Source organism: Coregonus lavaretus (assembly GCF_964263955.1).
Source record: "Coregonus lavaretus genome assembly, chromosome: 8".
In the NCBI taxonomy this organism is placed as follows: domain Eukaryota; kingdom Metazoa; phylum Chordata; class Actinopteri; order Salmoniformes; family Salmonidae; genus Coregonus; species Coregonus lavaretus.
In genome coordinates this window covers 60,191,130-60,210,031 of record NC_139995.1, presented here as the reverse complement: position 1 = coordinate 60,210,031, position 18,902 = coordinate 60,191,130, and the positions used below count along the sequence as shown (strand labels likewise).

Sequence of the window (18,902 nt, the reverse complement as noted above, 5' to 3'; positions counted from 1 at the left end):
ATAGGGAACCCTGTTCCCTCCGTAGTGCACTATATTTAACCAGGGCCCATAGGGAACCCTGTTCCCTCCGTAGTGCACTATATTTAACCAGGGCCTATAGGGAACCCTGTTCCCTCCGTAGTGCACTATATTTAACCAGGGCCCATAGGGAACCCTGTTCCCTCCGTAGTGCACTATATTTAACCAGGGCCCATAGGGAACCCTGTTCCCTCCGTAGTGCACTATATTTAACCAGGGCCCATAGGGAACATGACTCAGAGCTTCTGACCTTCCGTTGCTTGTTATTCTTCATCTACTTCGTTCTGTCCGTCAGTCCGTCCGTCCGTCAGTCCGTCCGTCCGTCTGTCAGTCTGTCAGTCCGTCAGTCTTGCTCCTTCTGATCTGTTGTCTGAATGGTAGCTAGCTACTGGTTCCTGTAGCTGTTTGTTCACCAAGCATGATTTCTATCCAGTGCTGCTTCACAAGCGTGTCCTTATCAGTTTCTATATGTGTTTCTATATTGGGATATACAGTGCTGCTTGAAAGTATGTGAACTCCTTGTGCAGATTTCTTCAGTTTATACCATGAAATCGTCATTTAATCAGAACCAGTCTTTTTGATCTGACATAACAGGTTTATATTTATCAATACCATATGTTGGTGTAGAGGAAATCACGCGTGTAGTAGAAAAACAACATTAAAAAGGAATTAGTGCAGGTGCAAAAATAAGTGAACCGAAGTTGCGTTGTTTAAATGAAGTAGGTAAGTAGAATCAGGTGGGTAAATAATTAGCTACCAAATGAACCAATCAAAGGAGAGATCGTTAGGAAAGAGTTTGGGCGGGACTCTGATAAATAGAGATAAGAAACCTGGTCCGTTTGGTGTTACCCATCCAGGTGAATGCAAAGCCACACCATGCCGAGAGGAGAGGAGATCTCAGAGGACATCAGGACGAGGGTAGTGAGAGCATATCAGTCTGGGGATCTCAGAGGACATCAGGACGAGGGTAGTGAGAGGACATCAGGACGAGGGTAGGGAGAGGACATCAGGACGAGGGTAGGGAGAGGACATCAGGACGAGGGTAGTGAGAGCACATCAGTCTGGGGAAGGCTATAAAATCATCTCAAAAAGATTTGAGCTCCATCAAGTCCACTGTGAGGCAAATCATTTACAAATGGAGAGCATTTATCATGGCAGCAACTTGGCCTAGAAGTGGACGCCTTTCCAAAATATCCCCAAGAGCCTCAAGAACAATAATAAATCAGGTAAAAGCCAACCCAAACATAACATCTAGAGATTTGCAGAGTCCCTTACTGCTCTCCGGTAACTGTGCATGCTTCAACAGTAAGAACACTGAATCAAAATGCCGTTCACGGGAGGGTTGCTAGGAAGAATCCTCTGCTGTCAAAACAGAACCAAACTGTCTTGTCTTAACTTTGCCAGAGACCTCCTGGACAAACCTGAAGGTTTCTTGAAGTCCATTCTCTGGACCGATGAGTCCGAAATTGAACTTTTTGTTCACAATCAACACCACTATGTTTGGTGAAAACCCAACGCTGCCTACCACCAAAATAACCTTATCCCAACAGTCAAGCATGGTGGTGGGAATGTCAAGATCTGGGGCTGATTTTCCTCCTCTGGACCTGGACGACTCCACATCATTAAGGGAACCATGAATTCTGAGGTATCCCAGGAGATTCTTGAACAGAACGTGAGGCTATCAGTCAAGGAGCTAAAGCTGGGCCGAAAATGGGTCTTCCAACGAGACAACGACCCAAAGCATTCAAGCAAAGAGTGTCTCAGGAGAAATAAGATTTGTGTTTTGGATTGGTCCTGACCTAAATCCAATCGAGATGCTGTGGCAGGACCTGAAGCGGGCAGTTCATGCAAGACACCCCTCAAACCTCACTAAATTGAGTTCTGTAAGGAGGAGTGGGCAAAGATCCCTCAAAACAGACGTCAGAGACTGATTACTGGCTATAGGAGACGTTTAGTCCAAGTTATCGATGCTAATGGAGGTGCCACAATCTGTTGACTGAAGGGGTTCGCATATCTTTGCACACATCAAATCTGAGTTTCTGTTAAATAAACCACTTTTTGTTAAATAAACAATGGGGTCTAGGCCAGGTTACCGTAACACACTGGGGTCTAGACCAGGTTACCGTAACACACTGGGGTCTAGGCCAGGTTACCGTAACACACTGGGGTCTAGGCCAGGTTACCGTAACACACTGGGGTTTAAGCCAGGTTACCGTAACTCACTGGGGTCTAGGCCAGGTTACCGTAACACACTGGGGTCTAGGCCAGGTTACCGTAACACACTGGGGTCTAGGCCAGGTTACCGTAACACACTGGGGTCTAGGCCAGGTTACCGTAACACACTGGGGTCTAGACCAGGTTACCGTAACACACTGGGGTCTAGGCCAGGTTACCGTAACACACTGGGGTCTAGGCCAGGTTACCGTAACTCACTGGGGTCTAGGCCAGGTTACCGTAACACACTGGGGTCTAGACCAGGTTACCGTAACACACTGGGGTCTAGACCAGGTTACCGTAACACACTGGGTTCTAGGCCAGGTTACCATAACACACTGGGGTCTAGACCAGGTTACCGTAACACACTGGGGTCTAGACCAGGTTACCGTAACACACTGGGGTCTAGACCAGGTTACCGTAACACACTGGGGTCTAGACCAGGTTACCGTAACACACTGGGGTCTAGACCAGGTTACCGTAACACACTGGGGTCTAGACCAGGTTACCGTAACACACTGTGGTCTAGGCCAGGTTACCGTAACACACTGGGGTCTAGGCCAGGTTACCGTAACACACTGGGGTCTAGACCAGGTTACCGTAACACACTGGGGTCTAGACCAGGTTACCGTAACACACTGTGGTCTAGGCCAGGTTACCGTAACACACTGGGGTCTAGGCCAGGTTACCATAACACACTGGGGTCTAGACCAGGTTACTGTAAGTCACTGGGGTTTAAGCCAGGTTACCGTAACACACTGGGGTCTAGACCAGGTTACCGTAACACACTGGGGTCTAGACCAGGTTACCGTAACACACTGGGGTCTAGACCAGGTTACCGTAACACACTGTGGTCTAGGCCAGGTTACCGTAACACACTGGGGTCTAGGCCAGGTTACCATAACACACTGGGGTCTAGGCCAGGTTACCGTAACACACTGTGGTCTAGGCCAGGTTACCGTAACACACTGGGGTCTAGGCCAGGTTACCGTAACACACTGGGGTCTAGGCCAGGTTACCGTAACACACTGTGGTCTAGGCCAGGTTACCGTAACACACTGGGGTCTAGGCCAGGTTACCGTAACACACTGGGGTCTAGGCCAGGTTACCGTAACACACTGGGGTCTAGGCCAGGTTACCGTAACACACTGGGGTCTAGACCAGGTTACCGTAACACACTGGGGTCTAGGCCAGGTTACTTAGGTTACTGTAAGTCATTTTGACTATTGCTGCTGTTTTTTAAATCAATATGATATACTGTAAATTGAGCTTGTTTGGGGTCGTTGAGGCTTCATGTCTGTGTACCAGGAGATCCAGCAGGAGACAATGACATGGACGCTGACATTGATCTGAACCAACAGGAAGGTCGTTTGGCTTTAGTGTTTCACCTGGGATCTCTCTTGCTGTGTTCTTCACTTGCTGGTGACTACACAATGATGATCTGGGTGCTTTAAATCAACAATGTGTAAAGGAGTGTGATGAACTGGTTCATACTGATGCTCATTCTCTAGTGGTCAACTTGAGGGTGGAGTCCTGTTCTGTAGGGAGTACTGGTGTTCCATTAAAATTATTCACAAGTTGTGTTGGATTCCATTTAATATTTTCTAACTAACAGGAAGTTAATTAACTATAGATTCATCAATGTAGATTGAGAGGGACTTGTTATGTGTTATTATGTAAAACAGCACTGGTATTCTCTTGTAAGAAAAGGATGTTCTACGCAGTCTCCTAATGTGACTCACACAACAACAGTGTACATTACAGTAGCTTTACTGTAAACATTGGCCCATTGCACAGGCCTTCAGGCACCAGTGAACCTGTCCATCATCTCTTTGCGGTGCAGTGTGATCTCCCTGGATACCGTAACATGAACAGTAGTAGTAGTACTGTAGTATTGCTGAGGCAGCCAGGTCTGAGTTGCCGCGCTGAGACAAAGCTTGTATCTGTTGTGAAAGTATTTTGTGACAACTTACTGCTGATGTGAAAAGGCCTTTCTAAATACATTTGACTGATTTTTGATATTGATTGAATGAACACTGGAAACCTGGAGGAGGAAAAGGTTTATAGTTTTTTGTTCCCGATTCCACGTGGATTCCGATCAGAGCATCTTGGATTTATGGGTGTGCCATTGGTAGTTTGGATTTGGCATTAGGCTACTTGATATTTGCATCGTTGATAGACCAGATGAGAGTTCCAGGTGAAGTCTGTAGTAGACTGTTAGATAGAGGAGGCTGGATGTCCTGTTGCTGTTCCCCTAATTTAAGACTGGATGTCCAATGACTTGTCCTGTTGCTGTTCCCTAATTTAAGACTGGATGTCCAATGACTTGTCCTGTTGCTGTTCCCCTAATTTAAGACTGGATGTCCAATGACTTGTCCTGTTGCTGTTCCCTAATTTAAGACTGGATGTCCAATGACTTGTCCTGTTGCTGTTCCCTAATTTAAGACTGGATGTCCAATGACTTGTCCTGTTGCTGTTCCCTAATTTAAGACTGGATGTCCAATGACTTGTCCTGTTGCTGTTCCCTAATTTAAGACTGGATGTCCTGTGTGTCTGTCCAGCCTATTGTACTGATCTGTCTGCACAAGTTACTACTGATATGTCCTATAGATATGTCCTATAGATATATAGATATGTCCTATACATATATAGATATGTCCTATACATATTATACTATAGATATGTCCGATACATATTATACTATAGATATGTCCGATACATATTATACTATAGATATGTCCTATACATATTATACTATATTCTGTATCTCTCAGTGGTCATACATCTCTCAGTGGACAGATTATGTAGTGGTCAGATTATGTTGTGGTCATACATCTCTCAGTGGTCAGATTATGTTGTGGTCAGATTATGTTGTGGTCATACATCTCTCAGTGGTCAGATTATGTTGTGGTCAGATTATGTAGTGGTCAGATTATGTAGTGGTCATACATCATGATATTTTTGTTTCTTTCTTTGTTAGACTACTTTCTTGAAAAGGGTGGAGGGGACTGCACTACTTTAGTGTACACTACAGCAACACACTAGAGAGTACATAGTGTACACTACAGCATTCGTTCCACTGTTTGCTTGCTCCAGTTCAGACTACATCAGCTCTAATCAAATCCTAGCTTTATTAATAGACCACAGCACGCAGATTCCAGCCCTGGGCTGAAGGGCTCCTGTCAATATATTGCTGGCCATGCACTACATTTATGGAGGCAGACTTTCAATTGATTTTCCACCATCTGAGTGCTCTACGTGTTCCATTGATGCCCTGAGAATACCAGATAGGTTAATATTTGCCTCAGCAATTTGAAATTGAGTTCAGGTTGTTGTAGGTTGAGTATTTGTATTTATTATGGATCCCCATTCCTGGGGCCCAGCAAAATTAAGGCAGTTATACTTAAAAAAAAAAAACATTACAATACATTCACAACAGATTTCACAACACACTGTGTGCCCTCAGGCCCCTACTCCACTACCACATATCTACAACACAAAATCCATGTGTGCGTGTGTGTATAGTGCGTATGTTATTGTGTGTGTGTGTGCATGTGTCTGTGCCTATGTTTGTGTTGCTTCACAGTCCCCGCTGTTCCATAAGGTGTTTTTGTATCTGTTTTTTTAATCTAATTTTACTGCTTGCATCAGTTACTTGATGGGGAATAGAGTTCCATGTAGTCATGGCTCTATGTAGTACTGTGCTCCTCCCATAGTCTGTTCTGGACTTGGGGACTGTGAAGAGACCTCTGGTGGCATGTCTTGTGGAGTATGCATGGGTGTCCGAGCTGTGTGCTAGTCGTTTAAACATGTCAATACCTATCACAAATACAAGTAGGAGAATGGCACCGGAAGGGATGGCTGCCGTTTTACGAGCTCATAACCAATTGTGCTATTTTGTGTGTTTTTTTGACCGAAAAGAGCTTCTGGATATCAGAACAGTGATTACTCGCCTCGAACTGGACGAAGATGTTTTGTTTAATGAGTCTGACGCGAAGGATATAATGTTGCTCTCAGACAAGGCCCAAATCCCCGTCATTCGCATGAAGAAAAGGAGGAAATACAGGGGGCGGAGATCAGGGTGCCTTGTGAGAATTCGTCGGCGAATGGGTAACCCGCCTCCACCTTCCGTTCTATTGGCCAACGTGCAATCACTGGAGAATAAACTGGATGAGCTCCGTTCGAGAATATCCTACAATCTTATGTTTCACCGAGTCGTTGGCTGAACGAAGACACGGATAATAAACAGTTGGCTGGGTTTTCCGCATCGGCAGGACAGAACCGCTACGTCCGGTAAGACGAGGGGTGGAGGTGTGTGTCTATTTGTCAATAACAGCTGGTGCGCGATGTCTAATATTAAGGTAGTCTCGAGGTATTGCTCGCCTGAGGTAGAGTACCTCATGATAAGCTGTAGACCCACTATCTACCAAGAGAGTTTATCTATATTTTTCGTAGCTGTCTATTTACCACCACAAACCGATGCTGGCACTAAGACCGCACTCAACGAGCTGTATATGCTACCATCTCTTATGACCGAAAAGAGCTCACTCAACGAGCTGTTGATGCTACAGTCTCTAAGCAGACAAAAAAATGCTCATCCAGAAGTGGCGCTCCTAGTAGCCAGGGACTTTAATGCAGGCAAACTTAAATCCGTTTGACCTCATTTCTACCAGCATGTCACATGGAACCAGAGGAAAAAAAATCTAGACCACCTTTACTCCACACACAGAGACGCGTACAAAGCTCTCCCTCGCCCTCCATTTGGCAAATCTGACCATAATTCTATCCTCCTGATTCCTGCTTACAAGCAAAAACTAAGGAAGCAGGATGTACCTCGATCAATACGGAAGTGGTCAGATGACGCAGACGCTACAGGGCTGTTTTGCTAGCACAGACTGGAATATGTTCCGGGATTCATCCAATGGCATTGAGGTGTAGACCACCTCAGTCACCGGCTTCATCAATAAGTGCATCGACGACGACGTCCCCACAGTGACCGTACGTACATATCCCAACCAGAAGCCATGGATTACAGGCAACATCCGCACTGAGCTAAAGGCTAGAGCTGCCTCTGTCAAGGAGCGGGACTCTAATCTGGACGCTTATAAGAAATCCCGCTACGACCTCCGACGAACCATCAAACAGGCAAAGCGTCAGATGTGGCAGGGCTTGCAAACTATTACGCACTACAAAGGGAAACCCAGCTGCGAGCTTCCCACTGACGCGAGCCTACCAGACGGGCAAAATGACTTTTATGCAAGCTTCAAGGCAAGCAACACTGAAGCATGCAGGAGAGCACCAGCTGTTCCGGACGACTGTGTGATCACGCTCTCTGTAGCCGATGTGAGCAAGACCTTTAAACAGGTCAGCATTCACAAGGCCGCGGGGCCAGATGGATTACCAGGGCGTGTACTCAGAGCATGCGCGGACCAACTGGCAAGTGTCTTCACTTACATTTTCAAACTCTCCCTGACCAAGTCTGTAATACCTACATGTTTCAAGCAGACCCCCATAGTACCTGTGCCCAAGAAAGTGACGGTGACCTGCCTAAATGACTACTGCCCTGTAGCACTCACGTCGGTAGCCATGAAGTGCTTTGAAAGGCTAGTCATGGCTCACATCAACACCATCATCCCGGAAACCCTAGACCCACTCCAATTCGCATACCGCCCCAACAGATCCACAGATGAGGCAATCTCAATCGCACTCCACACTGCCCTATCCCACCTGGACAAAAGGAACACCTACGTGAGAATGCTGTTCATTGACTACAGCTCAGCGTTCAACACCATAGTGCCCACGAAGCTCATCACTAAGCTAAGGACACTGGGACTAAACACCTCCCTCTGCAACTAGATCCTGGACTTCCTGACGGGCCGCCCCCAGGTGGTAAGGGTAGACAACAACACATCTGCCACGCTGATCCTCAACACGGGGGCCCCTCAGGGGTGCGTGCTTAGTCGCCTCCTGTACTCCCTGTTTACCCACGACTGCGTGGCCAAGCACGACTCCAACACCATCATTAAGTTTGCTTACGACACAACAGTGGTAGGCCTGATCACCGACAACAATGAGACAGCCTATAGGGAGGAGGTCAGAGACCTGGCAGTGTGGTGCCAGGACAACAACCTCTCCCTCAACGTGAGCAAGACAAAGGAGATGATTGTGGATTACGGGAAAAGGCAGGCAGAACACGCCCCCATTCACATCGACAGGGCTGTAGTGGAGCGGGGTCGAGAGTTTCAAGTTCTTTGGTGTCCACATCACTAATAAACTAACATGGTCCAAGCACACCAAGACAGTTGTGAAGAGGGCATGACAAAACCTATTCCCCCTAAGGAGTCTGAAAAGATTTGGCATTGGTCCCCAGATCCACCATCGAGAGCGTCCTGACAGGTTGCATCACCGCCTGCTATGGCAACTGCTCGGCATTCGACCGTAAGGCGCTACGGAGGGTAGTGCGTACGGCCCAGTACATCACTGGGGCCAAGCTTCCTGCCATCCAGGACCTCTATACCAGGCGGTGTCAGAGGAAGGCCCTCAAAATGGTCAAAGACTCCAGCCACCCTAGTCATAGACTGTTCTCTCTGCTACCGCACGGCAAGCGGTACCGGAGCCTCAAGTCTAGGTCCAAAAGACTCCTTAACAGTTTCTACCCCCAAGCCATAAGACTGCTGAACAATTAATCAAATGGCCACCCGGACTAGTTTCGGCATTGACACCCTTTTTAGTTTATTTAGTCAATATTTTCTCAATCCTATTTTCTTAAAATTGCATTGTTGGTTAAGGGCTTGTGAGTAAGCTTTTCACGGTAAGGTCTACACCTGTTGTATTCGGCGCATGTGACAAATAAAATTTGATTTGAAGTCAATCTCTCCTCCACTTTGAGCCAGGAGAGATTGACATGCATATTATTAATGTTAGCTCTCTGTGTACATCCAAGGTCCAGCCGTGCTGCCCTGTTCTGAGTCAATTGCAATTTTCCTAAATCCCTCTTTGTGGCACCTGACCACACGACTGAACAGTAGTCCAGGTGTGACAGAACTAGGGCCTGTAGGACCTGCCTTGTTGATAGTGATGTTAAGAAGGTAGAGCAGCGCTTTATTATGGACAGACTTCCCCCAATCATTTTAGGTCTTCCGAAGCTTTTTACTATCATTCTTTGTGTCATTTATCTTTGTTTCATAGTGGAGTTTCTTCTTCTTTTTATTTTATTTAGTCACATGATTTTTCAATTTGCAGTACGTTTGCCAATCGGTTGAACAGCCAGACCTAGGTGCTAGTGTAAAATCTGATCTGTTACAATGCTTTCACTATAGTGCAGACAGTAGTCAGCCTGTCATCAGGATATTTCAGATTATGAATGATTATTCCCCGGGGTTCAGGGGTTCAGGGGCTCAGGGGTTCAGGGGCTCAGGGGTTCAGGGGTTCAGGGGTTCAGGGGTTCAGGGGTTCAGGGGCTCAGGGGTTCAGGGGCTCAGGGGCTCAGGGGTTCAGGGGCTCAGGGGTTCAGGGGCTCAGGGGTTCAGGGGTTCAGGGTGAATTTGCCCCTAAATGCTGATCTTGGGTCAGTTTTTCCCGTTTCCCCCCCCCATGGTTAAGGTTAGGATTGGGTGAGGGGAAGCTGATCCTAGATGTGTTCCCCCCCCATGGTTAAGGTTAGGATTGGGTGAGGGGAAGCTGATCCTAGATGTGTACCTTAAGGGCGACTTTACCGCAGAGCTACTGTGGAGGAATACCTGTAGCGCAAAGTTTCTGACATCCATTTCCTGTCCTACTGATGCGTTTAGTTGACTGTGGTTTGGAGAACGCTGTCCATCCATGCTGCCCGTGATGAAACCAGAGTTTATTGTTGTCAAGGGAACTGCTGTGATCTAAGAGTTTAGGGTTAGCCACATGTACCGTGTCTAAGGGCAGGCTTCTAGAATGGTTTCCTGGTATAGGAGTGTGTACCGTGTCTAAGGGCAGGCTTCTAGAATGGTTTCCTGGTATAGGAGTGTGTACCGTGTCTAAGGACAGGCTTCTAGAATGGTTTCCTGGTATAGGAGTGTGTACCGTGTCTAAGGGCAGGCTTCTAGAATGGTTTCCTGGTATAGGAGTGTGTACCGTGTCTAAGGACAGGCTTCTAGAATGGTTTCCTGGTATAGGAGTGTGTACCGTGTCTAAGGGCAGGCTTCTAGAATGGTTTCCTGGTATAGGAGTGTGTACCGTGTCTAAGGGAAGGCTTCTAGAATGGTTTCCTGGTATAGGAGTGTGTACCGTGTCTAAGGGCAGGCTTCTAGAATGGTTTCCTGGTATAGGAGTGTGTACCGTGTCTAAGGGCAGGCTTCTAGAATGGTTTCCTGGTATAGGAGTGTGTACCGTGTCTAAGGGAAGGCTTCTAGAATGGTTTCCTGGTATAGGAGTGTGTACCGTGTCTAAGGGCAGGCTTCTAGAATGGTTTCCTGGTATAGGAGTGTGTACCGTGTCTAAGGGCAGGCTTCTAGAATGGTTTCCTGGTATAGGAGTGTGTACCATGTCTAAGGGAAGGCTTCTAATGGTTTCCTGGTATAGGAGTGTGTACCGTGTCTAAGGGAAGGCTTCTAGAATGGTTTCCTGGTATAGGAGTGTGTACTGTGTCTAAGGGCAGGCTTCTAGAATGGTTTCCTGGTATAGGAGTGTGTACCGTGTCTAAGGGAAGGCTTCTAATGGTTTCCTGGTATAGGAGTGTGTACCGTGCCTAAGGGAAGGCTTCTAATGGTTTCCTGGTATAGGAGTGTGTACCGTGTCTAAGGGAAGGCTTCTAGAATGGTTTCCTGGTATAGGAGTGTGTACCGTGTCTAAGGGCAGGCTACTAGAATGGTTTCCTGGTATAGGAGTGTGTACCGTGTCTAAGGGAAGGCTTCTAATGGTTTCCTGGTATAGGAGTGTGTACCGTGTCTAAGGGCAGGCTTCTAGAATGGTTTCCTGGTATAGGAGTGTGTACCGTGTCTAAGGGCAGGCTTCTAGAATGGTTTCCTGGTATAGGAGTGTGTACCGTGTCTAAGGGCAGGCTTCTAGAATGGTTTCCTGGTATAGGAGTGTGTACCGTGTCTAAGGGCAGGCTTCTAGAATGGTTTCCTGGTATAGGAGTGTGTACCGTGTCTAAGGGCAGGCTTCTAGAACGGTTCCCTTTACAACATATTGTTTCTTCTTCATATAATTGCATAACTTGTTTTTCTCTTCTTTTGAGACATTCACGCTTTGTTTTCTGCATGATAACACCACCTTTTTAACTTTTCACTAGATATTAGCCTAACCGTGTGGTTCCTCTCTTGGACTGTCTGGGTGTTTAACTTCCTTGTTCTGTTGCATGTTGGGTACTGTAGTTTACCTACCACTGATGACGCTAGCTGTTGTCTTTGCACCGATCGTTTGTACTGTTCTGTATATTTTGACATCACACTGCTTTGAGTGGTACTGTGTTGAGAGAATTCCAGCATGCCAAATTTAAATTAACGTATTAATAGCTAATTTGTTGAACATTTTGGGTTTGCTGTTCTTAAATAAGCTGCCTTCCTACTACTGCCACTCAGAAGCTAGCTAGAGGCTAATCCTGAGACAAGGCTTAGAGATGGATGCTTCTCTCACTCTACAGGTGTCTCTACAGGTGTCCCTACAGGTGTCCCTACAGGTGTCCCTACAGGTGTCCCTACAGGTGTCTCTACAGGTGTCCCTACAGGTGTCCCTACAGGTGTCCCATTCAGTCATAGTCACGTGTTGACCACCCTTTCTCCCCTCTACAGCCGTGAAGCAGTTGAAAGAAGCAGTGGGCTCGTCGTTGCACAAGCTGGCCAACTATGACGGTAAGTGTGTGTGTGTGTGTGTTCTCGATGGTTTGCTTTGCCAGCAAAATAGTAGTGTAGGAATTAGGTTTAGCTAGTCATTGTTGTTAAATCTAGTTATTTCCTTTCTACTTGGCTGTGGCCATATGGTTGTTTTAGTCGGTCTACTTGGCTGAGGCCGTATGGTTGTTTTAGTCAGTCTACTTGGCTGAGGTCGTATGGTTGTTTTAGTCTCTACTTGGCTGAGGCCATATGGTTGTTTTAGTCAGTCTACTTGGCTGAGGCCATATGGTTGTTTTAGTCGGTCTACTTGGCTGAGACCGTATGGTTGTTTTAGTCTCTACTTGGCTGAGGCCATATGGTTGTTTTAGTCAGTCTACTTGGCTGAGGTCGTATGGTTGTTTTAGTCTCTACTTGGCTGAGGTCGTATGGTTGTTTTAGTCTCTACTTGGCTGAGGCCATATGGTTGTTTTAGTCGGTCTACTTGGCTGAGGCCATATGGTTGTTTTAGTCGGTCTACTTGGCTGAGGCCATATGGTTGTTTTAGTCGGTCTACTTGGCTGAGGCCGTATGGTTGTTTTAGTCGGTCTACTTGGCTGAGGCCGTATGGTTGTTTTAGTCTCTACTTGGCTGAGGCCGTATGGTTGTTTTAGTCAGTCTACTTGGCTGAGGCCATATGGTTGTTTTAGTTGGTCTACTTGGCTGAGGCCATATGGTTGTTTTAGTTTGTCTACTTGGCTGAGGCCATATGGTTGTTTTAGTCGGTCTGCTTGGCTGAGGCCATATGGTTGTTTTAGTCGGTCTACTTGGCTGAGACCGTATGGTTGTTTTAGTCTCTACTTGGCTGAGGCCATATGGTTGTTTTAGTCTCTACTTGGCTGAGGCCTTATGGTTGGTTTAGTCAGTCTACTTGGCTGAGGTCGTATGGTTGGTTTAGTCGGTCTACTTGGCTGAGGCCATATGGTTGTTTTAGTCGGTCTACTTGGCTGAGACCATATGGTTGTTTTAGTCTGTCTACTTGGCTGAGGCCATATGGTTGTTTTAGTCAGTCTACTTGGCTGAGGCCATATGGTTGTTTTAGTCTCTACTTGGCTGAGGCCATATGGTTGTTTTAGTCGGTCTACTTGGATGAGACCATATGGTTGTTTTAGTCTCTACTTGGCTGAGGCCATATGGTTGTTTTAGTCTCTACTTGGCTGAGGCCATATGGTTGTTTTAGTCTCTACTTGGCTGAGGCCATATGGTTGTTTTAGTCTCTACTTGGCTGAGGCCATATGGTTGTTTTAGTCTCTACTTGGCTGAGACCATATGGTTGTTTTAGTCTCTACTTGGCTGAGGCCATATGGTTGGTTTAGTCGGTCTACTTGGCTGAGGCCGTATGGTTGTTTTAGTCTCTACTTGGCTGAGACCATATGGTTGTTTTAGTCGGTCTACTTGGCTGAGGTCATATGGATGTTTTAGTCTCTACTTGGCTGAGGCCATATGGTTGTTTTAGTCTCTACTTGGCTGAGGCCATATGGTTGTTTTAGTCAGTCTACTTGGCTGAGGCCATATGGTTGGTTTAGTCTCTACTTGGCTGAGGCCATATGGTTGTTTTAGTCTGTCTACTTGGCTGAGGCCATATGGTTGGTTTAGTCGGTCTACTTGGCTGAGGCCATATGGTTGGTTTAGTCGGTCTACTTGGCTGAGGCCATATGGTTGTTTTAGTCTCTACTTGGCTGAGGCCATATGGTTGTTTTAGTCTCTATTTGGCTGAGGCCATATGGTTGTTTTAGTCGGTCTACTTGGCTGAGACCATATGGTTGTTTTAGTCTCTACTTGGCTGAGGCCATATGGTTGTTTTAGTCTCTACTTGGCTGAGGCCGTATGGTTGTTTTAGTCTCTACTTGGCTGAGGCCATATGGTTGTTTTAGTCTCTACTTGGCTGAGGCCATATGGTTGGTTTAGTCGGTCTACTTGGCTGAGGCCGTATGGTTGTTTTAGTCTCTACTTGGCTGAGACCATATGGTTGTTTTAGTCGGTCTACTTGGCTGAGGTCATATGGATGTTTTAGTCTCTACTTGGCTGAGGCCATATGGTTGTTTTAGTCTCTACTTGGCTGAGGCCATATGGTTGTTTTAGTCAGTCTACTTGGCTGAGGCCATATGGTTGGTTTAGTCTCTACTTGGCTGAGGCCATATGGTTGTTTTAGTCTGTCTACTTGGCTGAGGCCATATGGTTGGTTTAGTCGGTCTACTTGGCTGAGGCCATATGGTTGGTTTAGTCGGTCTACTTGGCTGAGGCCATATGGTTGTTTTAGTCTCTACTTGGCTGAGGCCATATGGTTGTTTTAGTCTCTATTTGGCTGAGGCCATATGGTTGTTTTAGTCGGTCTACTTGGCTGAGACCATATGGTTGTTTTAGTCTCTACTTGGCTGAGGCCATATGGTTGTTTTAGTCTCTACTTGGCTGAGGCCGTATGGTTGTTTTAGTCTCTACTTGGCTGAGGCCATATGGTTGTTTTAGTCTCTACTTGGCTGAGGCCATATGGTTGTTTTAGTCTCTACTTGGCTGAGGCCATATGGTTGTTTTAGTCGGTCTACTTGGCTGAGGCCATATGGTTGTTTTAGTCTCTACTTGGCTGAGGCCATATGGTTGTTTTAGTTGGTCTACTTGGCGTTGTTTAGAAGGTCTCCTTTGTCTGCTTGTGTTTATTATTTATTCTGGCCCAGGCATGTTCACCGACTGACAGATCATTAGAAAATAAAATGACAAATGTAGATAGTTTATTTTGATTGTACAAATGTTGTGGCATAAGTGTCGGGAGAGAAGTTTTGCTCCTCTCAAATTTCAATATTAGGGACAGATACGATAAAATTGCATCGTATGCTGATTTCCAATACTTTTCCCTAAATGTAACTGATATGAGGTGTTTATGACCACAGTCTTACTAATGGCTGACCTCTACTATGCATCTGTCTCAGAGGTCATAGATGCCCACCTGCAGAACCACCAGACGGCAGAAGGAGACAGCCTTACCAGTCCTGACAGACTCAAAGGTAAAACACTGTTCATTACAAGGGCTCTATAGATGGGTTAGCTGACAACGTCACCAAAACCATGTGCTCGCTTCCACGGGGCAGAAGTCCGCATGTTGTTGTGATTCTGGACGCACAGATTGCTAGCAACAATGACAGGAAGCTGCCATGTGGGGAATCGCAAGTGGCTCGTTTCAGCTCGTCATGTCTTGTTTTGAGGTGTTTTCGTCTGATTTCATGGCAATGCTAATATTGCTAAAATTCGCTAGCTAGCTAACCAATGACTGTATCGATGTATTTGAGACAAGTGCTCATTGTGCAAATGTATTAATTTTTTCAGTTAACATTGGAGACGATATATATATATATATATATATATATATATATATATATATATATATATAGCTTACATGTTGTCAACTATCTTAGCCAACCTCATCTGTTTTGCCCCATAGTTGCACGCGTCGGTTTTGTTGCTTAACAACAACCGTCTATTGGGTATAAGAAAAACGAGATAAACTCCAGCATGTGCCCAACAGCGCCACCCTGTGCTTGTTACCAGGTATTGTTCTTCCAGAGGAGCCCAACCTGAGCCAGGCCAGCTCTCCGTTTAGTTGCAACTGGCCTGCTCTCTACCGTCGGGTAGTCATCTCTTTGGCCTGTCCTAAATCTGGCCTCTCTGGTTCTCCTTCTGTCTATCCTGAATCTGGCCTCTCTGGTTCTCCTTCTGTCTATCCTGAATCTGGCCTCTCTGGTTCTCCTTCTGTCTATCCTGAATCTGGCCTCTCTGGTTCTCCTTCTGTCTATCCTGAATCTGGCCTCTCTGGTTCTCCTTCTGTCTATCCTGAATCTGGCCTCTCTGGTTCTCCTTCTGTCTATCCTGAATCTGGCCTCTCTGGTTCTCCTTCTGTCTATCCTGAATCTGGCCTCTCTGGTTCTCCTTCTGTCTATCCTAAATCTGGCCTCTCTGGTTCTCCTTCTGTCTATCCTGAATCTGGCCTCTCTGGTTCTCCTTCTGTCTATCCTGAATCTGGCCTCTCTGGTTCTCCTTCTGTCTATCCTGAATCTGGCCTCTCTGGTTCTCCTTCTGTCTATCCTGAATCTGGCCTCTCTGGTTCTCCTTCTGTCTATCCTGAATCTGGCCTCTCTGGTTCTCCTTCTGTCTATCCTGAATCTGGCCTCTCTGGTTCTCCTTCTGTCTATCCTGAATCTGGCCTCTCTGGTTCTCCTTCTGTCTATCCTGAATCTGGCCTCTCTGGTTCTCCTTCTGTCTATCCTGAATCTGGCCTCTCTGGTTCTCCTTCTGTCTATCCTGAATCTGGCCTGGCCTCTGTGGTTCTCCTTCTGTCTATCCTGAATCTGGCGTGGCCTCTATGGTTCTCCTTCTGTCTATCCTGAATCTGGCCTCTGTGGTTCTCCTTCTGTCTATCCTGAATCTGGCTTGGCCTCTGTGGTTCACCTGTCTATCCTGAATCTGCATGATCCGTGGGTATCAGCTCTTGAAGCTTTTCCCAACCACAGTGCCTGTTTTTTGTAGGTAAAACTGTACTCGGGGCATTATTAGTCGCATCCAAGCCACGAGTCGGCTGTTAAAGTTCTCCTGGCACGAATCGTCTAAGGCTCAGCTGCCTGGTACCGTCTCTCTCTGCAGTCCGAATGCAGCCAGGAGATTAAACTGCAGCTGAATCACACAACACTGTTTTATAATACGAGACCAGGCCACTGACAAGGATTCTAGCAGCAGGGAACAGTCACTAACAGACCTCATCATGCCAATAGTTTTGTTTCAGAGTGAAGGATGGGAGGGAATGGCAGAGATGCTACAGATGTCTCATGGCATCTGACCAACCTTAATCCCCCAAGATTATACAGATTACAGTACACACACACACCAGATTACAGTACACACACACACACCAGATTACAGTACACACACACACACACACACCAGATTACAGTACACACACACACACCAGATTACAGTACACACACACACCAGATTACAGTACACACACACACCAGATTACAGTACACACACACACCAGATTACAGTACACACACACACCAGATTACAGTACACACACACACACCAGATTACTGCCACCAAGATCAGGCAAGAGGCTGCTCAAAACAGAAACCACTGATCGGCAGCGCCTGTGTTTCCAATCTCAAATCAACGTTTATTTGTTGCATACACCGTTTAGCAGTTATTACAGGTGATGCGAAATGCTTGTATTGCCAGATCCCTCTTGCAGTAAAAATGTCCACTCAAAATATCAAGAAGAAAATCAATAGTCCAAATAGCAAATTACAAATATACTCATGTAGGTTGACAGAGTTTGAGCTGTAACCCAGGAGGATCAGCAGACCCTGGGTCATAGGGTAGAGGTCGGACCCTTTCCATAATGGACCTGGGGATTTTTACTGCAGCAGTCGCGTTCAGACAAGTCAGTTGAAATGATACATACCCAAGACCGTAACTATCATATCAGATCCGACGACCCAGACCAGTGTCATATATAATTCTGGATCCGGACCTACTCGGGTCCCGTCTCGGGCATTCGGGTACATGTGGATCCGTGAATCAATCAAATGTATTTATAAAGCCCTTTTTACATCAGCAGACGTCACAAAGTGCTTATACAGAAAACCCAGCCTAAAACCCCAAACAGCAAGCAATGCAGATGTAGAAGCACCGTGGCTAGTAAAAACTCCCTAGAAAGGCAGGAACCTAGGAAGAAACCTAGAGAGGAACCAGGCTCTGAGGGGTGGCCAGTCCTCTTCTGGCTGTGCCGGGTGGAGATTATAACAGTACATGGCCATTAAGGCCAGATCGTTCTTGAAGATGTTAAAACGTTCATAGATGACCAGCAAGGTCAAATAATAATCACAGTGGTTGTAGAGGGTGCAACAGGTCAGTACCTCAGGAGTAAATGTCAGTTGGCTTTTCATAGCCGAGCATTCAGAGGTCGACACAGGGGAGGGAGAGGGAGAGAGACGAAAACAGCAGGTCCGGGACAAGGTAGCATGTCCGGTGAACAGGTCAGGGTTCCATAGCCGCAGGCAGAACAGCAGAAACTGGATCAGCAGCACGACCAGGTGGACTGGGGACAGACAGTAGTCGTCAGGCCAGGTAGTCCTGAGGCATGGTCCTAGGGCTCAGGTCCTCCGGGAGGGGGGAGAGATAGGGAGAGAGAACTTAAAGACACCAGATAAGACAGGAGAATTACACCAGATAGAACATAGACTATTGCAGCATAGATACTGGAGGCTGAGACGGGGAGTCGGGAGACACTGTGGCCCCGTCCGACGATACCCCCAGACAGGGCCAACCAGGCAGGATTTAACCCCACCCACTTTGTCAAAGCACAGCCCCCACACCACCAGAGGGATATCAACAGACCACCAACCTACCACCCTGAGACAAGGCTGAGTATAGCCCACGAAGATCTCCTCCACCGCACGAGCCCGAGGGGACGCAAAGCCGAACAGGAAGATCACGAAGACCTCTACTATAGGGTGACTGAGCAGCCCTGAACAGAGTCCGACACACCCCTTGTTGTTGTTGGACGGTGGCTCTGATCAGCTGTAGTGGTTAAGGTTCCAGATTTTAAAAGGCCTCTTCTATAAAAGCCTAAATACAGGTTTGGTTCCTTACGAGTTTCCATCGATGAAAGGAGATTTGCTGTTGCAGTTCAAATGTATTTATTACTCAAGTTAATTGTCCATTGTTTGTCACACAGATTCCAGGTTGGTAAATTGTAAAAGAAAGCGTTGTAATCCAGATGAGGTTAAACGGGTTCCAAGTGATATGGCAAAAAGGTCAAATCCCAAAGTACAAAATGATAAA

The 18,902-nt window shown here is 46.5% G+C and overlaps 1 protein-coding gene across 4 annotated transcripts in view; it reads left to right on the top strand.

Moving 5' to 3' along the window:
* slmapa (sarcolemma associated protein a) overlaps positions 1–18,902 on the top strand; it is a 143,064-nt gene that overhangs the window by 82,552 nt on the left and 41,610 nt on the right. For all 4 annotated transcript variants that reach the window (XM_084166832.1, XM_084166831.1, XM_084166830.1 and 1 more), the window contains 2 exons: positions 11,997–12,056; positions 14,999–15,073. In XM_084166832.1, the coding sequence (XP_084022958.1) occupies positions 11,997–12,056; positions 14,999–15,073 (135 nt within the window). The remainder of the gene's footprint in view (positions 1–11,996; positions 12,057–14,998; positions 15,074–18,902) is intronic.